This window comes from Brassica rapa, chromosome A01, assembly GCF_000309985.2.
Source record: "Brassica rapa cultivar Chiifu-401-42 chromosome A01, CAAS_Brap_v3.01, whole genome shotgun sequence".
Classification (NCBI taxonomy): domain Eukaryota; kingdom Viridiplantae; phylum Streptophyta; class Magnoliopsida; order Brassicales; family Brassicaceae; genus Brassica; species Brassica rapa.
The window spans coordinates 27,976,425-27,998,132 of record NC_024795.2 but is presented as its reverse complement, the minus strand read 5'-3'; the positions used below and the strand labels follow the sequence as shown (position 1 = coordinate 27,998,132).

Below are 21,708 nucleotides of genomic sequence, written 5' to 3'. Positions count from 1 at the left end.
TTTTTTCATGCTTGTTGTTGTGGCTACTAATCTCAATTTCCATTTGCTTTGATTTGATTATGTAGAGAAACTCATATTTTCATTTGTAACACAATATACAAACAAAATCTAAGAACAACACTTTTGGCTGCATATACCAAAATAACATAACACTGGTCTCTCTGTCAAAATATAAGCGAGGAGAGTGGAATATCCACGAACAAAGAGAATCGATCAAGTAAACCACTAGGAACTTTAATTTAGAAGGGAAAAAAAAAAAAAAGTTAGTTGTTGATGATAGACCATGATGTCTTCTTACAATATGCAATTTTGACAGAGACCAGAGACTCTTTAAGTTTTTCCAAAGATGAATATATAAATAAAACCAGCTGCAAACACAATGGACGAAGAACCTGTTACCCCTCTCAAACTTGCGCTCTCTATACATTTCTTCTTCCATTGGTTGATTGCAGTTTCCCATGTCTCCTTCTCAGTCTTTAAGTTTGAAGGGTTCTTTTATAAGCACCCATGAGTGCCTCCCGTCCACAGCCAACTACAAGTCCAGAGTGTTGTAATCTCAGGATCCATTTACAGCCATTTCAGGTGAGGATTCTGAAGCTACTACCAGGGATTCTTCCCCATTTAGCTTCTTTCCTTTGTCTGATGATCCCTGTTCGGAACTAGAAACTCCATCACCTTTATGATTTTCATTATCTGAACTGCTGCGGTTATTCTCTTCACTACTTCTAGAGTCCTCTGGTTCCTTAGCTAGAATCGACCGGGCTGCAGATCCAGTGGTACCTCCTTGACCTTTCTTACTCGCAAGCACGGCATGGCTTAACGTCGAACACAGCACAGCAAATACGTTTTCTCTTTTCGGGTTTTTACCCAGTCGAGGTTTCTTGGAAGGCTCTTGTTCTCTTTCTACGAAAGGGGATTTGCGTTTCAGCCCAAGGAGCTCGCCTTCCTCCTCCTCAGAGACTTCGGGCTGTTTCTTTGGAGGAGGTTTATAGTCTTCATCATCTTCATCGTCCTCATAGTCAACCAAGCCTCCAGACCTCGGGCTATAGCAAGCAAACCCATTAGACAAAGTCATTGCATATTATGAATTTTCATTGTGGAACACAACTATACCTCGAAGAAGCAGGGCTTGCAGCAACTCCATTTGATACGTGAGGCTTCGGTTCTTCTTTCTTTGTATTAGAAGCAGGTTTTTCCTTTTTTGTATTAGAAGCAGATGCAGAATCTTCTTCATCGCTGTAAAAGCTAAAATGTGTGAGGAAAGTTCAAGCAGAACAATAAAAATAAAATAATCACCAGAGACACAAAACCTGTCTTCATTGAAATAATCTTCCTCCTCTTTATCCAATGCACGCTCGTCAACTCTTCTTCTCAGATCAACCGCATCAGCAGTGTTTTGTGGCACGGCGCTTTCTAAGCACTGAAGACGCATTTTTTAAAATAAAGATGCACACAAAAAAATTTCAAACGTAAAAAAAAAATCAAGATCCAAAAGCAATACCTGTTCATATTTAATCTTAAAAGCCTGGATGGAGGCCAGGCTCTGGAACTGGGCCAACTGGTCCCAGAACGTATCAACTATGTATTTGAGCAACAGGGTTGCATTTCCCTACGCACAATAAAGTAAGGTCGCTCGCTAAATATAGTAACATCAGAAACTAAATAATTAGGAGGGGGAAAATGATGGATAAAAGAACCTTGCGTATGTGCTCAAGCAGATCCAAGACTGCAGAGTTCAGCAGATTGTACCGGTTTCCATTGGCAATGAAGACATCTATTATCGGTTTCAGCACGTTGTTCTTAACAACGTAACTCTGGACATGATCATCCTGCAATACAAATATATTTCACAATTAAGTTTATTTTTTCTATTAAAAAACTTCATCTTATGAGCTTTTTGTAGTCATGATAGATATCAAAGGTAGCTAACGGTATGCTATACACTTCCAACGGCAACTATTATCCAAGGGCAATTCTTTAGCTACAGGGAGCATTTAGGAACTATTTCAAATGGAAAGCATATATTCGTCATGGTTCAAAAAATCTACTCACATGCACAGATAGGAGGGTACGGACAAATCGTACTGCAGCAACCACTAGGTATTTTTCCTTTCTCCGTGTGAGATGCAAAACCTTTTCAGCCACATTCTTTTGGAGAAAACTGCATCTGTAGACAAGAAGAAATGGCAGAGGAAAAATATCAAATGGGTACCAGCATGAGAGAAACAGAAAATTACCAAAATAAGTATCAAAATGATATACTTTGTTCTGGATGAATCTTGCATGATGCAAAAGCACAACAGTTCACATATACTTAGTAGGACTTCAGGCTTTGTGCTAACCCTTCTCGCTCCACCTTCGAATATACTGCCTGACTTCTCAAGACATGAGGCAGTAATAACATCCACTAACTCAGGTATATGCTTCTCTAAGAAAATATCCATGATATTTGCTCTCTGCTAAAATTGGAATGCGTTAGAAAAATAATAGAACCCATGATGTCTAGCGACAATTAGAAGAGAGAAATGGGTAAGGTGGCAAATAGCTTGAAGAAGATTGATTACTTTGTAAACAATAACGATATCATTTTAAGAAAATACTATATAGTGTCTTATGCTACTAATTCAAGGGTTGCAAGAATAACCAATCCGGGTGAAAAGTTAGAGAACGACTAACGACTCCGAACGTTTTCTTCCTAAGCTTGACTATAAATGGATTAAGAAACAGTACACAGACAATGTGGAGAAATACACCCACTTCTAATTTTCAGATATTGAGATATTGAAGTATCAAGGATGTACCTGAGCTCCACCAGACAATGCATTTGCATCCAGTAAGGTTCGAATAATTTCTAAAAATTGACAATGCATCTTATCACCAAAGTCTTCCATCATTCCCTTGACCTGTTACCCAAACAAGAGAGACAATTACAACTTGAGTCTTACAAAATAACAGAAACAACAGCCTCCCAACTGAAGAAACAATCCAAAGGCTTACAGAAAATTACCAGAAGACCGAGGAGGGGGGTTCCTTCTGTCCGAACAACATAAGAACGCAACAGGTTAGGGTCTTGAGTCAAGAAAAGAACGAGGATATCTGCTCTGCATCCACAAGAATTATTATCTTTAGTAATAGAGCTTGCAAATTTCCAATTAGGCTTCTTACTAGAAAATAAAAACAGAGTAGCCACAGTGAGCTATCAGGTCTAATTAATCATATACCCAGTTAATACGAGCTTTTTGTCTGGAATCTGCAAGATTTCCTCTATGACATGAAAAATTCCTTCATTCATAAGGTCCCTGAGAAACCATTGAAAAAACATGCGCGCCAATTAAGAAAGGGTAATAACAAAAATGTCATAAGTGCTACAAATGTTACAAAGTCAGTGGCTGTTCAACAACGTTTGCATGTAGTTTCTGGTGAGTGCATACCTAAAAAGCCGCAGCTGCTGCACCACTTGGAGGCTCTTGCTTAAACTACAAAACTCGTGCAAGAAATATACCTATATCATTAGAGAATGAAAGCACATCAGTATGACTAACTTAGCTAGAAAGCGATATTTTGTAACGGATCTATTGTTGCCATCTGTTGTCACATATAGATCATCTCAACATAGGGACTAAAGAAAATGATCCCAGTTAAATGTTAAACTAAAGTAACTTTTATAAACGTCTTCAAGAATACAAAACAATTGAGGGATAAAACAAAATAGCAAATGCCTCCTGAAGGTAGGAAATACCAAATTTTTCTTGGATTCCATAGATGTAGAAGGTGACCTCAACCTTGCAAATAATTCTTGAATAAAAGTGCTATCGTCCTTTAGCAATGAAAAAACCTGGAGAAAATATACATCAGTTAAACTAAAATATGGGATTCATCATATATGTGAGAGGATTTTCATTCCATAAACAACTTACAATGGCATTGTTTGCATGGATTACTGAATTCAAGTTTGCAACTATAGCATCATCTAGCACTCGAGCCAAAACAACATCCTGTAAAATGTGACAAAAGGTGAGACCAAATACCATAGAAAAAGTGGCACCAACGTTTTAAGAAAAATCATGGGATCCCACCTTTAAGTAGCCAATTCTGTACGTTTGGTGTATCTTTGACAGGACTAAGGGATCTTTAATTGGTATAGCCTGCAAAATAAAGGGATATACTACAGCATTCAAAAACTTCTTATCGAACTTACTAGATTAATCACATTTATAAAAGTCAAAGAAAGTAAATCTCAGTTATAGTTCTAGCCTCAGCTGTTCTGCATTAAAGGGGTATAAGTAAAAAAAGATGCAGACCTCACTAGTAGCTAACAAGATAAGTTTGTAACAGACCAACAGTGAGCATATCCTTTTCTTCCCAAAAAAACAATCAAATATTTCTAGTACCCATATTCTGTTCTCGTCAAACCGTCTCTACTATTCCCTACGTCCAGTCTACGCTAACTTGTCCTGAACTAAATGAACTAATAGCATAAGGGAACATAATGTTACCTCCTTAAAAACAACATGCTCCTTCAGAAAGTTCCGGTGATGCTGAGAGTGAGGAACACCAGGGTCATCTATCAGGAGAGTCAACATACAGGTCATTTGCTAGTTGCTACTAAATATGAGGCAACGACCAATAACAAAAAAAGAAAGTAACACATTGGCTATAATATTTGTTGTTGCATGTGTAAACCCTTAAGAGCAAGAAGCTATCCACTAATAACCACAGAAACATGAAAATTCGATGTCCCAGTACGACTAAGGATATGAAACCACAAGAAGATTCCTCAACAGTGTAAATATCTAAAAGGCCTGTAATACATATATCCAACAGCTAGAGGACTAAGGTATCATCTATGTTCAATTAGTGAGTTTAAACTTACACTCAAGGCATCCGATAATTTCCATGATCATTTCATCTCCAAATATTTTCTCCAGGATCTGAGAACTGTTGAGCAAAACTGTATACAAAAGATATGAGATATGCTGGAAATCAGAAAATAATTTGGAAATGCGTGGATGGAAGAAATGATGATGATATGTATGTGAGTACTAACTGATTCCCTTGACAATGTTGAATATCATGTGCAGGCCATCAACATTTTCCAAGTCCTCGCATATTTTAAACACATCCATCAGATTCCGGAAGAAATCATGCTGCACAGAGGGAAAATGTAGTATAAGGAAGTTTCCAGAATATAATTCTCAAGACATGATAAACTATAAGAATTTGCATAAAGTCAAAGTTGACACTGAGCTAACAAACTCGGGTACCTTTACGACGAACTTTAAAAAAAAAAAACAAGACTCAAAATATATCAATGGAAATGTTCTTGCTAGCGCTTGTTTGCAAACATGAAATAACCGCAGTACTAGTGACAGCATGAAAGAAAAAATTAAGCATGGAATGGAATAAGATTTCCCAGAGAGAATGCAAGCATATCACACTAAATTGAACTGGCCAGGACAAGAATACTTTATAACTTACATCCTTCAATATAAGTTCAGTTAGACGCATCTGATCTGACATGCCGTTCTCTGTAACAATCTGCAAGGAAGATAAAAAAGATATAATAAATTTTTTTGGAAAACAAAAACCTAGGAACAAATCCAACGCATCAACGACACTATTAATAAAGATGAAAAGATTTTCAGGGCACAAACATCTGTTGTAGTTCTGGAAGGCGCAACACAAATGGATTGAAATAGAGGACAACGAGAGGAAAAAAGGCAGTTCAAAACATTCGAGAAGAGAACACTTAAAAGTTAAAAGCGATGCCTTCATATTTACAAGTTGTTATGCATGTTCACCAGACGTGAGATATCAATAAAGAATAAGGGCAGTAGAATCGTAACCTTCAGTATTAAGGGAAGGGTAGTAAGCTCTACAGCAGGAAGCTCCCTCAACTCACTATTCAGGCTAGGGAATGGTTCACCTGCTTAATCAGAGATGATTACAAAATCAGAAGTTAATATAAAACACTTGCAAGATGAAGACCGCATGCTTAGAAAAAAAAAAGTAAACGATAATGCTTTTAAACAATATATATACACTAATATTGAAATGAAAACTTTGAAGCAAATTAGGATACAGTATAACAGATTTATAAGACAACAATCACGATTAGTAAGAAGAACAATTTCAACACCAAGCAAATGTTAAAACATATCTTCACATAATATTCTGAAATCCAAATGCTCCCAGATGCTAAAAGGTGGCACAATAAACCTAGCTAAGACCCTTGAATCGCTATTACAGGAAATGAACACACTCTACATTCATTTCCGTGACACAGAACAGAACATATAGAATAAGCTTATAGTACTAAATAGAAGAAGCAAATCACGATTAACAAGGATCAAGATACTCCAGGAGAAAGTTCTTACTGTTCAGAGAGCTGACATACAAGTTTCGTTGCATAGTGCAGATCTGATCCCTGAATATTCAAACACCAAATTTACAGTCAAGACAATTGCAATATGTGAAAAAAAAAGGGATAGAGAAGAAAATAACAGGAGTACTTTCTTCACTAACCATACATAAGAGCAACCCGCAGTCTCTTGAAAGCTCAAAGCCAATTCTGTCGACCGCTCTGGATCTCTCCACGAGATTATCGTGTCTGTGCATTGAAACAAATACCACTAAGTTAAATAAATAAATAAACAGAAACCCCAAAGATATCAAAGTCTACCTTCTTGCTTCCTGTAAATATCCTCAGTGTTGATGGGATGCACAAGCAACGTCTCGTTATCATCTTCATCGATTACACATAGACTGAGTTCTTCAGAACGCTGCAACATATAGCATTTCAATTAAGCAACAAGTCCTTAAAATCTATTTACAGAATAGAGTTTAACCCAATTAGAATCAGAAGAGCACCTCCACGTAGTCGATGCTTACATGCCCAGTTCCTCGATCATCCCATTTACCATCTTCATTCAAATGATACACCTTCACTCTCTGAACAATCCGATACAATAGTGAATTTAAAAGGAAAGTAAAAAAAAAAAACATTTGCTTCTTCTCAATTCCTCTCAATCCCAACGGAAAGTAATCTCTCTACATACTAATCGAGAAAAACCTAATTCGAATCAAGTGACCGAACAAAGCAAAGCGAGAGAGCGAGAGCTAGAGTCACCTGCATCGAATTGGAATTAGATTGTGGCTTATCCGGGGCGCCCATCACTGATTCCTCCACGTCCAGCACCAAATCGATCCGAGGAATTGAGTATAGCGAGAGAAGCAAAGTTAGGGTTTTGGAGCAAGAGGAGGAAGGAGACGAATTAAAAGGCGGGAGATTGAGCTCTCGAAAGGGGGCGAAATCAAATAGGAAACCCTAATTTACTATAAGGAGAATCAAAAGAACATTGAGATTCTCTCTCTCTCTCTCTCTAGCTTTTTAATTTCTGCGAAGGCCTTTCCCCAACCTTCGAAACGCGACAGAAGAGAAGGGAGGAGAAAGGAAACAAAGTTAAAGAAAACAAAAAAGAAATAAACAAAGCAGCTGAAAATATTATAATGGTTCATACGTTACGGAGAATATTCCGTTAATACCCTCGGTCACTATGGATATTTACTGAAGAGAGCCATCAAGCGCGAGGCAATACATTCCCACGCGCTCTCTTCCCGCGAATCTGCTCGCTGTCTTTAAAAATGACAGCCTGTGACGTAGAAGTTATGACGACCTCCAATCATATTGAGCCAGGTGGGATTTTGCTTATTTACGGTATGTGAGATTAGTGGTGTTATGGGCCTTATGGCTATTGTGGTCAAGTATATACACACGTGAGTTTAGGTTGTTGGTGGAGCCATCCAAGGCCCAATGAAAAAGAGAGATAAGGTGGTTCTTTCGTCGTAACCAATTCATAAATTTACACTTTATTCATTTAAGATACGTCATTAATTTCATAAGATTCATTTTTCTTTCACGCAACAAAGTTGAATTTTTTGCTCAGGAGCAGTTGTGCTCTAACTAACAAAGTGTGGGGAATACAATTTTTACAAAAATCAGATCGTAACAACAGAATATCCTAACTAACAGAACACTCTAATCACTTGATCAAATTAATAATCTGAAGACATACCAATCCATAATTGATAGCAAAAATCAAACTTTATTGTAACTCAAAGAAGACATTTGTAATATGCACAGCCATACGAGTTTTTTAACAAGCTTTCATGAAACCAGAACCTAACAAATGGGCGATGATCGATTCAAAAATGCGAGACATACCTTTAGATTACGGAACTATCATGATACCAGAATCATAGAAAAAACAACAAGTTAATGTCCCAGATAATCCCTAAATATGATAGATACAGCCTACCAGTTTTCAGTTCAAGATAACATATGACCAATAGGGCAAACCCAATCAAATAAAGAAACTCAAAACCATACGAAATGAAAATCCATGATATTAAATTGAAGGCCAGGATAACAGAGTACATAAACCTCACGCTTAAACATAATCAAACCAGACATAACGCGAAATGTAAATTGGTTCCCTTGTCTAAAACAGTCTTAATTTCATTAAAAAAACCTTAAAATGTCTCTCAGAGAGAATCAAAAGCTTAGTCTTCAGTGGTGGCATTCTCGCCGCTCTTGACGTTGTGCTTCCTTGCGTACCTCTGGTTCCTCAAGAACTTAGGATCCATCTGAACCATTTCAATCGAAAAAAAACAAATCAAACTCTGAAACTATTATTAAAAACGGAATAGATAAGTTTAAACATCTATAAAAGACTTACCCCTCTGGTGGGAGTGTGACGGTGCCTCCTTGGCTTCTTGATACCGTTCTTGTGGGCCTTAGCCGACTGGTTATGCGCCGTGTGATTCTTCGACTTGGCCATCTCTGTGAACCAAAAATAAACACTATTCAATCAACTCACGAACGTAACAACCGAAAGAAAGATGATATAATCGGCGCGGTAGAAGAAGAAGCTAACCTGAGCAAATGGAAGAGAGACAAGAGAACTTGATCGGCTAGGGTTTCCCCAAAAAGATCATACGTATGAATTTATAGTTGAAAGTTAAAGTGCCCTAATGGAAAATATGGGCTTCAAAAGATTTGGCCCGTTATAAAGCCCATCAAGTGTAAACAATCTTTTTTTATAAAAAAAAACTGTAATCATTTCTTTATAGTTGAAGTTAAACTGCCCTAACAGATAATATGGGCTTTTGGCCCGTTATAAAGCCCATTAAGTGTGTAAAACCTCTTTTTAAAAAAAAAAACTCTTAAAATCATTTTTTTTTTCCATTCACAGTTCCCAAAATGGCTCTGGTTCAATCCACAACTCTTGCTCGCCTCAACGTCCCCTTATCGCCGATTCTATCCACACTCCATGCTCCGTCGTCTCTCTTTCTCCGGAGGGAAACTCGACCGCCGTTCTCATCCTCCACCGCCGGGAACTTGTCCTTCTCGCCGTCGACGCATCAGCGGAAGCTTCTGTGCCCTCCGCCTCGCGGCAAGTTCGTTAGAGAAGATTATCTTGTGGTATACTGTCTTACTCCACTCTCTTGTCTCCTTATTGTTATATAAGAACAATGTGGAAGCTCTATGCAGCACTAGACTGCTAATTGCTCAGAATTGATATTTGCTTATTTTGAGAATCTGTGGATAACTAACTCTATGAGACTGACAACAAGTGGGAGATTCGCTGTTGGCTTAATGTTTTTTTCGTGTTTTTATTGGTTTGACAGAAGAAATTATCAGCTGAAGAACTCCAAGAGCTGGTGAAAGGAGAGAGGAAGGTGCCGGTCATTGTTGATTTTTATGCCACGTGGTGTGGACCTTGTATCTTGATGGCCCAGGAACTTGAAATGGTACACATCGACCTTCTCATCCCTCACCTTCTTTGTTTCTTACGTATTCGGTATTCCCCATTTCATTTGCTTCTTTTTTTAGCCTCTAGTATGCTTATATTGTTACAAACGTTGGATTTGCTACTCGTCATCTTTCATATTATCCTGAATCTTGAAATGGGTTGGTCAGTGAATTGTAGACTTGCTAGCTCAGCAAAGACTCTAAGGTAAGTTTTGAGAGCTCAATGGTTTTTTTAAGGGAACTATGAAAAGGCATTGGGGGCATTCTTGATTTATCTATGGTCGGGTTTGGACATAGCTCAAGAGTTTAGATACTCTTCTCGTATATCAAGTTTATTCTACCGTGTAGTGTTTTGGTGAGTTTAATAGGATAAAGCCAGTTCCAGTCTTACCTGTGTTTCTCCCCGTTCCTTATGGTAAAGATATCTTGTCGTGAACTTGGCGTGTTTCCATTTACAGAAGAAATTGTTCGAACTGTGTGTGGGATTGGAGTAACTCACTATATTCTTCTTGATTTACCCGCTTTTGCTCTTCAGGACTCTTTAGATTCGTGTTAAATAGCTGTACTCTTTGGGAAAGATCATTGTCTCTATCTACTCGCTATTACTCTGCAAATATCTCGTTAGATTCATGTTAACTAGTTTTGCTATTTTTGAAACAGCTTGCAGTAGAGTATGAGAGCAATGCAATGATTGTGAAAGTTGATACAGATGATGAGTACGAGTTTGCACGCGACATGCAGGTAAACTCTTACTCTCTCACCTTCTATTTTTTTTTCATGAGTCTCCTCTCAGTGTATCAATGTGAAAGCAAATCTTTAATGTGCAGGTTCGGGGTTTGCCTACATTGTTATTCATCAGTCCTGACCCAAGCAAAGATGCAATCCGGACAGAAGGGCTAATTCCAATTCAGATGATGCGGGATATCATCGACAACGACATGTGAAGTCTTGTCCTGAAGAAACACTTTCTTTCTTTAGGATTGAAATAGTTTATTTGACTTTTTGAGGATGCGGTAACAACGTCATCATGTTTCATAAGAAAATGTAAACGAGATGAATGTAGTAATCTAAGAATTTATATGTATCCAGTGTTAGTTTCGGTTAAACCTTTTAAGCTCGATGACTACTTAAGAGCATAAGTGAAGCTAAAGATCTGAGCCGTTGATCGGGCACATTTAAATCACGGTTCAGTCCGGGTTAAGTTAATGTTTAATTTCTTAATTAATCAAAAACATTTCAGCGCCAATTCGATTGGCGCCCTTTCCTTTTCACCCAAATTATAACAAAAGAAAACTCCTCCCGGTTTTGCAGTTTGTTTAGGCGCCTAATTGGTCGGTACAGGGGTAGTTTCGTCATTTAGCACAGTAGGTTTTAGCCGGCCCAATTCAATTTTATAAAAATGGCGTTTGGTTTATAGATCTGATTCTTGTGGTGTTTGTTGGGTCGTTACTGTGAAAACAAAAAAAAAATATCTCTGCCTCTCTTCTGACACTCCCTCGCTACTCTCTGTCTCCATTTTTTTTTTCAAATTCTTTGTTTTTCTGATCTCTCTCTTGTCTTTGAATTCATCGCGATCTTCTCCAGCTCCTTCAGACAACTTTACCTGTCTGATTTTTTTGAAAATCCTCACCGATCTGCTGTTCGATCCAGGCATTTTAACCGAAGTTGGGAGAATGCTAGATCACACCGAGAAAGTGAGTAAGCTGATTATATCTTCTTGGTTTAGTTTCTAGTGATCGGTTTAGCTAATTTTCTTTGAGTTTAGATCTTCGATTCAGAAGCCATGACAACCAAGTTCACATCCGTAGATGCAACTGAAGAAATCAACAGCAGCAGTGATGGAGGAGGAGGTACGATCAACGAGAAGAAGAGTTGCGCCATTTGCGGTACTAGCAAAACCCCTCTTTGGCGTGGGGGTCCCACCGGCCCCAAGGTTTAGACTCTTCTTGATCTTCACCTAACCTCGATTTCGATCCGATCCGATCTGATCTGATCTGTTTGGTTTGTGTTATGTAGTCGCTATGTAACGCATGCGGGATCAGGAACAAGAAGAAGAAAAGTACTGTTAGATCGGAAGTTAAGAAGAAGAAGAAGAAGCAGAGTTCCAAGATTGGTGACTCGTTGAAGCAGAGATTGATGGAGTTGGGGAGAGAAGTTATGATGCAGAGGAAGAAGAAGCTAGGCGAGGAAGAGCAAGCTGCTGTGTTACTCATGGCTCTTTCGTATGCTTCTTCTGTTTATGCTTAAACGTATCTCTCGATCTCATCGATTTGAGTTTAAATAATTAATTAATTTTTAGTGTGTTTTTCAGAGAGTATTAGCTAACGAATTAGTTTGTGATTTTTGTTTTGTCTTGTTTAATTAACTTATTATCTGAATTTTTTTTTGTATTTGGTTTATGTGATATGTGGTAGAAAACCGAAAGATCAAGAATCAATATGATTTTTTCAGTCTTGTTATAACATTTTGTAGTTGCATTTTTTCTGAAAGTTTTGTCTTTATTAGGACAAAAATGGTGATGGTCTATCTGTCAATCACTTGAGAGTGTAATGTTCAAATTTGCCGCTTCATTTCCAGTGAAACCTTAAAAACAACCAAAAACTTTTTACCTTCTGCATATTTTCCCTCGTTAATTTGATTTTAGTTTGGAACCAAAGACTATGTAGTTTGACTTGCTTGGCACTGTTTGCTGATCCAATCATTTGAAATATAAATTCAAGTGGGAATTTTAAAGATCGGTTATATACTTGTAAATTGGTTGTAACTACAACGCAATTTCTTCGAAGAGGGAGCAGGACAACAACTAGCAACTTGAATATCACTGTAAAATATATGAATTCTACATATGGGCCCGAAAGGCCCAGAACCAATGTCTTACAACCTCATACTTATCACGTGATTCGTCAAGGGTTTTGACTCTTTCTTCCAATTGTGCCTACACAATCCTTCCAGGCCTTTGAATCACCGACCCGATTCTTCGTCATAGCGGATCCACCACTTCGCAAAGAGGCTTAGAAACTGACAGAAACGCTAATAATTGTACTAGTTTATCATATAAATTTTGTTATAACTAATGATAAACGTGACATTTTATTTTCTCAGACAGAACTTCGTGGTAGACCAACGCCACACAAGTGTGAATTATATAATACAACGAGAAACCTCTTTAATTATATTCTGGTCCATTGCAAACCAAACCGCGTGAACAACTTGCTAACTAATTGGTGCAAAACTATAAATAAGAATAAAACTTGAGGGTCTAACAGTAAATATTATGTTGCCTTTTTTTGACAATGTTGTCTTCTTACAGAAGCTGAAGTTCGGTAATAAAGTCTAGCTTCCACTCTCTCTCCATCTCCTTCCATTGTTCTTCCTCTCTCTCTCCGTCCTTCTAGGGTTTCGTTCATTTCATCACATTCAATTTTTTTGCTCCGTTCATCTCAATTCTTCTTTGTTTTATTCATCTTTCGTAACAATAATGGATTCCAGTTCATGGATCAATCATCGTTCCGTTATTTCATCGAGACGGTGTCAATCAAGATCAGGTTCTTTACGTCTTTATGTTGTTTTAAGGATCGTGTTTTATTATTAAAGCTTCGTCATGAGATTGATTCGTTTTGGGGGGTGAAGATTTGTATATAGGTGGAGGGTACGAGGATCTCGAAGGAGAAGACGAATCTAAGTCGGAGTTTATCTGCCCGTTTTGCGCGGATGTTTTCGATATTGTCGGGCTCTGTTGTCACATTGATGAAGAGCATCCTGTCGAAGCCAAGAACGGGGTAATATTAACAATCATTAATCAAAACCTTTCTTTTAAAAAGTTAACGTATTCCGAGACATGATCTGTCTGATTCTTAAGTTTGATCTTGTCTTTAGCTTTTAGCTTTGTTCAGATGTTACAAAAAAAAAGTGTGGTTTCCTTTTAGAAAGTTTGAAGCTTTGCTTGAAATTGAAAATGTTGGCTTTTATGTTCTGTTTTTTTTTTAAGTTCCGTCTTTGGAGACAGGATCTGTCTGAATCGTAGGTTTGATCTTGTCTTTAGCTTTAGCTTTGTTCAGATGCTACAAAAAAAAATTGGTTTCCTTATAGAAAGTTGGAGGCTTTGCAGCCTTTGCTTGAAATTGAAAGTGTTGGCTTTATGTTCTGTTCTTTTAAATGTTACGTCTTTGGAGACAGTGTGTGTCTGATTCTTTAGGTTTGATCATGTCTTTAGCTTTAGCTTTGTTCAGAGGTTACAAAAAAAAGTTTGGTCTCTTTTTAGAAAGTTCCAATCGTTGCTTGAAATTGAGAATGTTAGCTTTATGTTCTGTTCTTTAAAATGTTACGTCTTTGGAGACAAGATCTGTCTGTTTCTTTAGGTTTGATCATGTCTTTAGCTTTATATTTGTTCAGATGTTACAAAAAGTTTGGTTTCCTTTTAGAAAGTTCCAAGCTTTGCTTGAAACTGAAACTGTTGTGGCTTTATGTTGTGTTCTTTAAAATGTTACGTCTTTGGAGACAGGACCTGTCTGATTCTTAGGTTTGTTCTTGTCCTTTTAGCTTTGGCTTTGTTCAGATGTTACAAAAACTTTGGTCTCCTTATAGAAAGTTAGAAGCTTTGCTTGAAATTGAAAATGTTGGCTTTATGTTCTGTTCTTAGTTTCCTCTTGTTTCTTCTTATCAGATGAGCCCATTTGAATCCAATCTTGGAATATTTCTTTAAATTGAGTGTTCTTCATTAGCTGGTAATCAGTAAATTAGTGATCTTTCATGGATCACGATGCTACTCTTTGAAGAGTTACTTATCTGTTTTTTTTTCCTCCCAGGTCTGTCCTGTATGCACAAAGAGGGTGGGATTAGATATCGTCGGCCATATAACAACGCAACATGCGAACTTCTTTAAGATATCCTTTTAACTTTTGATGTCTTGATGCTTTGTTCTGTAGTACGTAACGTAATCGTTTGGTTTACAAGTTAAAGAGTGAATGTGTTTCTTTCCTTGACGAGAGATTCTACGTGCAGCGAAGGAGAAGGTTGAGAAAAGGTGGATACGGCTCAGCTTATCTCGCCTTGAAAAAAGAGCTACGTGAAGCGAACTTACAGTCTCTTCTCGGTGGATCTACACGTTTCACTTCTTCAACCAATTTAGATTCTGATCCGTTGCTGTCATCCTTTATGTTTAGTTCTCCTTCAACCAAATCTGTTACACCTGTTGTAGAAGGAACCTCAGCTACAAAACTCTCGCTAAAGGAATCTCTCAAAAGGTATTTTGGATATATGTATTGACCTTCTGCTCCCAAGGAAGCATACAATATGGCTTCTTTCTCACTTGGTTTCTGACATTTGTTTGTGCAGAGAGATTCAAGAAGCTCCACTTTCAGGTGAAGATCAAGAGAAGTCTAAAAAGAGCGAGTTCGTGCGAGGTTTGTTGTTGTCAACCATGCTTGGAGTTGGAGACAGTTTCTAAATTTACGGTATAGACATTGCCTTGTTGTCGAGATATGCATGCGAGAGTGAGTAATCTGAGGTTAGAATTGTTAAGAGATGTCTCAGTGTATGATGGAAAAGCTTGTAAGTTAAGTTGATGCAGAGTGAAATCCATATATTATACCCTTGAGACTTTCATCGATTCAAATAAATGAGAGTTGGATTTTTTTTTTTTTCTTTCTCTGCCCTCACTTTACAAAGATGATACGTCAGACTCAGACGACTTATAAGTTATAACTAGAAGATGACATGAAACCACTGAATCTGTACATAGTGAAGGGAGCATAAAACCAGAAAACGGCCTGTAGGAGGCCATTCCAATTTTTTTATTTTTATAAAAAAAATATTAAAGTTATATTATACATAATATTACATATTTACTTTTACATAATCTACAAAAAAATTCACTTTTATTTATTTTTGTTAACCATTTTATTTTATACTTACATATTTATATGAATATATAAATTTTTTATAAAAAAAATAAAAGTAATTATACTTTATATTTAAATAGAAATGTAATCTATTTTCTGTTAATTTTACATAATCTACAAATAAATTTTTACTTTTATTTATTTTTGTTAACCATTTTATTTTATACTTACATATTTATATGAATATATAAAAAAAAATTTAAAAAATGAAAGTTGGTAGCCTATGAAGTAGAGGTCCCATTAAATTGTTTCACAACAATTGGATCAACTCCGGCTCTGCATCTAACTATACAAAATTGTACCAACTAGCAATTTTTGTATGAGTTAACTAATGGTGATTACCTGTAATCAAAAGTTTTATATGAGTTTGAATTATGAAATAATTCATTAAAGCTTACTAAAATGACAAAGAATAAGTAAAAAAGAAATAACTGAAAAAAACTTTATCATCATCATGAAGAGTGAACACATGTGGATCTGCTTCTCATGAACATCTTCCAATCCGACAAGTTATTATCCAACACCCGGTTCCTCACATGTGGATAACCACATAACTTGTAGTCCGATGGATTAAAAACCGGCAACTCCTTCTTAAACCGGTTCTGTTTCGGTGTACCAAAAACCGGGGTTTCCTCGGTTAGGTTCCCCATGAAATTTGCACCGTTGGTCTTTAGACATCTCTCTATCACCTTGTTCTCTTCTCTGAACTTATCCCTAATGTCCCTGAGGGTTTGACAAAACCGGTTCGGTTTAGTCTCTGTGCGGTTCTCTTTGGTTTTGTGTGAGACTCGGCTGCATTTCAGACATGTATTCTTTCGACGGTCTGTGTTGAAGCATCTTCTCTTTGTTTCGTCTGAAAGACATAAATAAGCCTACATGCGCTCAAGACAACAAGAAACCAAGTAAGCTCTAGAAAACCGGAACATAACCGGGTTACTCAGTACAACTTAATTGAACCCGCCAAACCGGGTTATAGGATCACTATATTGTACTGGGACAATGAATGAGTTCATGGATAACACGAGGATGCTATTATTAAGCGTACGATTTATGTCCCAACACACCTTTTATAGCTTAAACTAATAACAATGTATTATTGTATTTCCTGAGAAAATAATAAATATATTCACGTGTAGCTTGCTGGGAATTGAATTTATAAATAAGATAAAAATGGCTGACCTCGTGGATGAGCTTGAAAGCAATATCCGCTTTTGGGTGATTGTTTTTATCGGGATGAATCTTCAGAGCTGAACAAACAAACAAAAAAATAACGATTTATCGTAGAGATAAACTATGAAATAAAATATTTAAAGTCTAACATTGATAACTAATCACATTCAAATCCAAAAATGAAACTGATATGGAACCTGACCTAGTTTGTGATATCGTTTACGTATGAGCTTGACCTCGGCATCTTCCTGGACCTGTATAAATCATATACATAATCAATCCAATGTCTCTTTTTAATATGAATAGAAGGTAATTAAAATGATTGAACAAAAAAAAAGAGGGGTTTTTTCCAAAACTAACCCACAACTTGATTTTAATCCCAAACCTATACCCAAACTTGAATCAAATGCAAAACTAACCTAAAAGCCTAGTGAAATTACAGCTCAGCCCCTTGTGACCAAACAAAAAAACAGAAGCCATTTTTACGAATATAGCCCCAGTAAATCGTCTGAGTCATCTGAGATGTTGGAAGTCGTCTGGACGACTGAAGTGTAAGTCGTCTAGTACCAGTTTATTTTAAAAATAATTTATAAATCTTGTAAAAAAATATTTTGATGCGTAAAAAATAAAAATCAAGTAATTATAAACAGTTTTAACTAATATAAATTAAGATATGATAAAATTGATTTGTTTTGAAGATAGATGAGTGAAAGTAGTGAATCATGAAATACTTTGGTTTAGGAGTTTGGCAAACATATGTTGTAGTATTGTATGTATTGTTAGGGTTAGATTTTGAAAAACTAAAATATTTTTTTCAAAAATTAGTTTTCACCTATATGTGTTTATTTTTGTGTATAGTAAACACTTTTCAAGTTTGATTTGGTTTTATGAAGTGTTTAATTAGATAATTAAGTTTAGGGGTTATGTTTAGGGTGTGGACGACTTATATTTCAGTCGTCTGTTGAATAATTTACCCAGACGACATATATTTCAGTCGTCCAGACGACTTACTTGTAAGTCGTCTGGGAAGTCTTCTATTTTAGTTTCCCGCTAAAAATATTTAATTTCCCGCTAAAAATATTAAACTCTTCTGGACGACTTACATGTAAGTCGTCTGTTTTAATTTCTTCACCAGACGACTGAAATGTAAGTCGTCCAGGAAGTCGTCTGAGTCAAAAATATTTAATCTAATTGGATTTTTTGTCTCCCTATAAAAAGAAAAATTTACACATTCTCTCCCCTCCTCTCAAATGGCTGCAACAAAAATGTAATGTTCATCATTCTAAAACTCTTCAACCTCTCTCTAATCTCTTTGACTTGAAAACACCAAACTTTATATGAATTTTTCAGTTTTGTCTCATGTATTTCTTATTAATCTATCTCTTTTGCAGGTTTTTAATCAAATGGTACTCATCTTCCACTAATTTAGAGGTAGATCTATTAATTTTAGATATGTATTTTTGTGTGTTCTATAAATGTAGATTTATCTAATCTTCCACTCATTTTCTCTATTTTTAAGTCATTTGAACGTTTTTGGATATGCAGGTTTTTCAGATCTGGATTTGATGTGCAGGTTTTTCAGATCTGGAAGACTTCTGGGACGACTTACCTGTTAGTCGTCTGGAAGTCGTCTGGAAGTCGTCTGGCCTTCTTGGAAGTCTTCTGACAAAGTCGTCTGGACTTCCAGGAAGTCGTCTGGACTTCCAGGAAGTCGTCTGGACTTCCAGGAAGTCGTCTGGACTTCCAGGAAGTCGTCTGGACTTCTAGGAAGTCGTCTGGATTTTTCTGAGCGTTTTGGTAAGTTCTTATGTCTGATTTTTCTTCATTTGGTAACTTCTTGTTGTATAAAGTTCTTACTTTTTTCCCAAACTAAAACTCTCCAAACCCACTCTAATCTCTTTGACTTGAAAACACCAAACTTTATATGAATTTTTCAATTTTGTCTCATGTCTTTGTTACTAATCTATTTTTTTTTTGCAGGTTTTTAATTAGATGGTACTCATCTTCCACTAATTTAAAGGTAGATCTTTTATTTTTAGATATGTATTTTTGTGTGTTCTGTAAAGGTAGATTTATCTAATCTTCCATTCATTTTTTCTGTTTTTAAGCCATTTGAACGTTTTTGAATATGCAGGTTTTCCAGATCTGGATTTAATATGCAGGTTTTTCAGATCTGGAAGACTTCTGGGACGACTTACTTGTTAGTCGTCTGGAAGTCGTCTGGAAGTCGTCTGGACTTCCTAAAAGTCGTCTGGACTTCATGTAAAGTCGTCTGGAAGTCGTCTGAACTTCCTAAAAGTCTTCTGGCAAAGTCGTCTGAACTTTCTGGAAGTCGTCTGGACTTCTTAGAAGTCGTCTGGACTTCTTAAAAGTTGTCTGGTCTTGTCTACTCAAGTGGAATCCAAGCTTGTCTTTGTAGATGAATGATCTATAATAGTTTTGTTTGTGGTCTGTTTTGTAAATTGCATGTATACTCTTTTAGTTGTGAATTTTTTGTAAAATCAGTAATAATGTTTTCCAAGATGTATTAAATGTGCTAACAATGTGTTTACACATTTACAAATCAATGAAATAATAGACTTCAGTAGCCTTTTTCTTATCTTTGGATCTCTCATATGCAATAATAAACTCCAATGGCCTTTTTCTCATCTTAATAAACAAGAATGTTGGTAAGAGATGGAAACAAATAATAGTAACTAGTCAAAGCATTTCATATTTTTTATAAGTTTGCATTGAAAAACTTAGTCAAATTTAGTAAAACTAAGGGAGAGAACATATTTTGTAAATATGAGTTTTACATATCTTGAAGTTACTTATCACTCTTAAAAATACAAGTTATTCAAAAACTAACGTAGAAGACTTAAAAACTAGTGGAGAAGACGCGGACGACTTCAATCTAAGTTGTCTAGACGACTAAACTATATGTCGTCTGGTCAACGCAGAGGTTATTTTTGCAATTGACTTTGAAATCTGTTATTTCGGACGACTGAAAGTTAAGTCGTCTACTATTGTTTGGTTAAAAAAAAACTCCAAAAAAGCTAGACGACTTACATTTCAGTCGTCAGAGGTTAGTTTTGCATTTGACTGGATTATTTCAGAAGTTTGACTTTTTGGACGACTTACATTTCAGTCGTCTAGTGAAAATTAAAATAATAATATTTTTTTAAAAGTAGACGACTTACAGTTAAGTCGTCATAGGTTAGTTTTGCAATTGAAAAAAAAACTTCAAGATTTAATTATATACAGACGACTTATAATTCAGTCGTCCACGAGACGACTGAAATGTAAGTCGTCCAGGATTTACGAGGTTTGACCAGAATCTCGGAAAAAAAGTCCTGGACGACTTACAATTAAGTCGTCTGGTGGACGACTGAATTATAAGTCGTCTGTGTATAATTAAATCTTGAAGTTTTTTTTTCAATTGCAAAACTAACCTATGACTACTTAATTGTAAGTCGTTTACTTTTAAAAAAATATTATTATTTTAATTTTCGCCAGACGACTGAAATGTAAGTCGTCTGGGGAAGTCAAACTTCTGAAATTATCCAGTCAAATGCAAAACTAACCTATGACGACTGAAATGTAAGTCGTCTAGGTTCTTTGGAATTTTTTTTGAAACCAAACAATAGTAGACGACTTAACTTTCAGTCGTCTCAGGTTACAGATTTCAAAGTCAATTGCAAAAATAACCTCTGCGTTGACCAGACGACTTCCAGGTAAGTCGTCTACAGCCAGACGACTGAAAGGTAAGTCGTCTACAGCGAGACGACTTCCCAAGTAAGTCGTCTGACGAACAGATCTGGAAAAAAACTCGATGTCATACCTTAAATTGGTGAGATAAGTTCCTTAGCATACATAAGACTTCTCCAAGCACACAGAATCACAAACGAAAGTCACCCACCCATAATCGTTAGCTTCTATGACTTTATGAACCATAAAAATTTTAGAATCAAAATCTTGGGTTTTTTTAGCTCATTGTGGAGAGAAAGTGAGAGATATGTTGTGTTTAGTTCACAAGAATGGAAAAAGAAGAAGGGTAAATCGATTTTGGGAGCATTAAGAGCTTCAAATTGGTTGTTCATGGTGGTTGTGGTATTGATGACAATGGCAATCTTGTAATTACTTGATGATGATGAGGGTGAGAGAGTAAAAATGTCATTTTCGAAAAAAAAAAAAAAAAAATTGATGGCATTTTCGTAAATTATATGAACTTGTGGGGTGAATAGGGCAAAACCAATTTTCAAAAAAAAGGGAGGTTAGTTTTGTGTTTGACTTTAAGTTGTAGGTCAATTTTGCAAAAATCCCAAAAAAAGAAGGCAATTAAAATGTATCCAGTATATTTAAAAACTGAGACATGAGAAAAGAACATACACCGAGAATGAGATACCAGTCGATGAAACATGAACCCGAGCGATTGATGTGAATGCAAGAGATTGGTGATCTCGACAGGGAACAAATCTCTGAGACCAATGCCGCTTTTGGATCCGGTCCGGGTCGGATCTTACCCATTGCAAGAATAGTTTCAAGAATCTTTCCAGGAAAAACTTTTCTCTAGGGAAAGAAAATGGTAGGAGTGAGCAGAGAGAGAGAGAGAGAGAGAGGAGGAAAATACGTTAAGAGAAGGCAGGCAGACTTTGCGGGAGAAACATTTTAAATTAGAAGAGAGAGAAGAGATATAAATTGATCCATTTATTATAAAAGAATAAGTTATAGCGAAATATACCCAAATTTTCAAATAGAAGAACGGGTAAACGTAACCGTAGATTTATCATGTATGAATAACTAAGGTTACGTGGTGAAGTGGATAGTAAATAGTAAATTCCA

At 36.4% G+C, this 21,708-nt stretch overlaps 6 protein-coding genes across 9 annotated transcripts; 3 read left to right on the top strand and 3 right to left on the bottom strand.

Annotated features, from left to right (window-relative positions):
• Window positions 1-109: 109 nt before the first annotated feature.
• On the bottom strand, window positions 110-7,481 carry LOC103849737 (serine/threonine-protein phosphatase 4 regulatory subunit 3). 3 transcript variants are annotated; one of them, XM_033290686.1, is made up of 24 exons: window positions 7,130-7,481; window positions 6,871-6,951; window positions 6,683-6,782; window positions 6,526-6,610; window positions 6,378-6,427; window positions 5,847-5,929; window positions 5,479-5,538; window positions 5,048-5,147; window positions 4,874-4,951; window positions 4,497-4,564; window positions 4,077-4,145; window positions 3,918-3,995; window positions 3,740-3,835; window positions 3,432-3,502; window positions 3,222-3,299; window positions 3,008-3,101; window positions 2,802-2,903; window positions 2,263-2,459; window positions 2,053-2,167; window positions 1,698-1,829; window positions 1,502-1,609; window positions 1,311-1,420; window positions 1,114-1,245; window positions 110-1,043 (listed from the first exon to the last, which is right to left on the bottom strand). In XM_033290686.1, the coding sequence occupies exons 1-24, from the start codon at window positions 7,172-7,174 to the stop codon at window positions 557-559; spliced, it is 2,619 nt and encodes an 872-aa protein (XP_033146577.1). In that variant the 5' UTR covers window positions 7,175-7,481; the 3' UTR covers window positions 110-556. The 3 variants fall into 3 exon arrangements, with proteins under 3 accessions (XP_033146577.1, XP_033146578.1, XP_009124734.1); XM_033290687.1 differs by having other exon boundaries at window positions 5,847-5,926; XM_009126486.3 differs by having other exon boundaries at window positions 557-1,043; window positions 1,114-1,236; window positions 2,263-2,456; window positions 5,847-5,926; window positions 7,130-7,479.
• Window positions 7,482-8,386: 905 nt separating this feature from the next.
• LOC103849728 (60S ribosomal protein L29-1) lies at window positions 8,387-9,069 on the bottom strand. Of its 2 annotated transcripts, none has more exons than XM_009126450.3 (3): window positions 8,937-9,069; window positions 8,739-8,842; window positions 8,387-8,646 (listed from the first exon to the last, which is right to left on the bottom strand). In XM_009126450.3, exons 2-3 carry the CDS (start codon window positions 8,838-8,840, stop codon window positions 8,563-8,565), a joined length of 186 nt encoding a protein of 61 aa, XP_009124698.1. In that variant the 5' UTR covers window positions 8,841-8,842; window positions 8,937-9,069; the 3' UTR covers window positions 8,387-8,562. The 2 variants fall into 2 exon arrangements, with proteins under 2 accessions (XP_009124698.1, XP_033147728.1); XM_033291837.1 differs by having other exon boundaries at window positions 8,739-8,849; window positions 8,943-8,997.
• Window positions 9,070-9,220: 151 nt separating this feature from the next.
• Window positions 9,221-10,994, top strand: LOC103849719 (thioredoxin-like protein CITRX, chloroplastic). The gene is made up of 4 exons (XM_009126438.3): window positions 9,221-9,484; window positions 9,691-9,813; window positions 10,475-10,555; window positions 10,642-10,994. The coding sequence occupies exons 1-4, from the start codon at window positions 9,263-9,265 to the stop codon at window positions 10,756-10,758; spliced, it is 543 nt and encodes a 180-aa protein (XP_009124686.2). The 5' UTR covers window positions 9,221-9,262; the 3' UTR covers window positions 10,759-10,994.
• A 239-nt stretch (window positions 10,995-11,233) lies between these two features.
• On the top strand, window positions 11,234-12,278 carry LOC103849709 (GATA transcription factor 15). Its single transcript, XM_009126425.3, has 3 exons — window positions 11,234-11,508; window positions 11,580-11,747; window positions 11,831-12,278. Exons 1-3 carry the CDS (start codon window positions 11,488-11,490, stop codon window positions 12,059-12,061), a joined length of 420 nt encoding a protein of 139 aa, XP_009124673.1. The 5' UTR covers window positions 11,234-11,487; the 3' UTR covers window positions 12,062-12,278.
• An 830-nt stretch (window positions 12,279-13,108) lies between these two features.
• Window positions 13,109-15,455, top strand: LOC103849697 (protein DEHYDRATION-INDUCED 19 homolog 4). The gene is made up of 5 exons (XM_009126417.3): window positions 13,109-13,359; window positions 13,445-13,593; window positions 14,620-14,697; window positions 14,810-15,057; window positions 15,149-15,455. Exons 1-5 carry the CDS (start codon window positions 13,293-13,295, stop codon window positions 15,258-15,260), a joined length of 654 nt encoding a protein of 217 aa, XP_009124665.1. The 5' UTR covers window positions 13,109-13,292; the 3' UTR covers window positions 15,261-15,455.
• Window positions 15,456-16,026: 571 nt separating this feature from the next.
• LOC103849685 (pre-mRNA-splicing factor cwf23) lies at window positions 16,027-21,640 on the bottom strand. The gene is made up of 4 exons (XM_009126410.3): window positions 21,256-21,640; window positions 17,087-17,138; window positions 16,894-16,961; window positions 16,027-16,586 (listed from the first exon to the last, which is right to left on the bottom strand). Exons 1-4 carry the CDS (start codon window positions 21,391-21,393, stop codon window positions 16,167-16,169), a joined length of 678 nt encoding a protein of 225 aa, XP_009124658.1. The 5' UTR covers window positions 21,394-21,640; the 3' UTR covers window positions 16,027-16,166.
• Window positions 21,641-21,708: the final 68 nt, after the last annotated feature.

Coding starts and splice junctions, on each gene's coding strand:
- LOC103849737 (XM_033290686.1), bottom strand. CDS start 7,174: ATGGGCGCCCCGGATAAGCCACAATCTAATTCCAATTCGATGCAG. Junction 4,146..4,496: donor AGCATGTTGTTTTTAAGGAG/GTAACATTATGT, acceptor TTTATTTTGCAG/GCTATACCAATTAAAGATCC. Junction 1,246..1,310: donor GATTATTTCAATGAAGACAG/GTTTTGTGTCTC, acceptor CACACATTTTAG/CTTTTACAGCGATGAAGAAG.
- LOC103849709 (XM_009126425.3), top strand. CDS start 11,488: ATGCTAGATCACACCGAGAAA. Junction 11,509..11,579: donor TGCTAGATCACACCGAGAAA/GTGAGTAAGCTG, acceptor CTTTGAGTTTAG/ATCTTCGATTCAGAAGCCAT. Junction 11,748..11,830: donor GGGGTCCCACCGGCCCCAAG/GTTTAGACTCTT, acceptor TGTGTTATGTAG/TCGCTATGTAACGCATGCGG.
- LOC103849697 (XM_009126417.3), top strand. CDS start 13,293: ATGGATTCCAGTTCATGGATCAATCATCGTTCCGTTATTTCATCGAGA. Junction 13,594..14,619: donor CTGTCGAAGCCAAGAACGGG/GTAATATTAACA, acceptor TTTTCCTCCCAG/GTCTGTCCTGTATGCACAAA. Junction 14,698..14,809: donor AACATGCGAACTTCTTTAAG/ATATCCTTTTAA, acceptor GAGAGATTCTAC/GTGCAGCGAAGGAGAAGGTT.
- LOC103849719 (XM_009126438.3), top strand. CDS start 9,263: ATGGCTCTGGTTCAATCCACAACTCTTGCTCGCCTCAACGTCCCCTTA. Junction 9,485..9,690: donor TTAGAGAAGATTATCTTGTG/GTATACTGTCTT, acceptor TTGGTTTGACAG/AAGAAATTATCAGCTGAAGA. Junction 10,556..10,641: donor AGTTTGCACGCGACATGCAG/GTAAACTCTTAC, acceptor TTTAATGTGCAG/GTTCGGGGTTTGCCTACATT.
- LOC103849728 (XM_009126450.3), bottom strand. CDS start 8,840: ATGGCCAAGTCGAAGAATCACACGGCGCATAACCAGTCGGCTAAGGCC. Junction 8,647..8,738: donor GTCACACTCCCACCAGAGGG/GTAAGTCTTTTA, acceptor GAAATGGTTCAG/ATGGATCCTAAGTTCTTGAG.
- LOC103849685 (XM_009126410.3), bottom strand. CDS start 21,393: ATGGGTAAGATCCGACCCGGACCGGATCCAAAAGCGGCATTGGTCTCA. Junction 17,139..21,255: donor ACTGGTATCTCATTCTCGGT/GTATGTTCTTTT, acceptor TGATTTATACAG/GTCCAGGAAGATGCCGAGGT. Junction 16,587..16,893: donor CTTTCAAGCTCATCCACGAG/GTCAGCCATTTT, acceptor GAGCGCATGTAG/GCTTATTTATGTCTTTCAGA.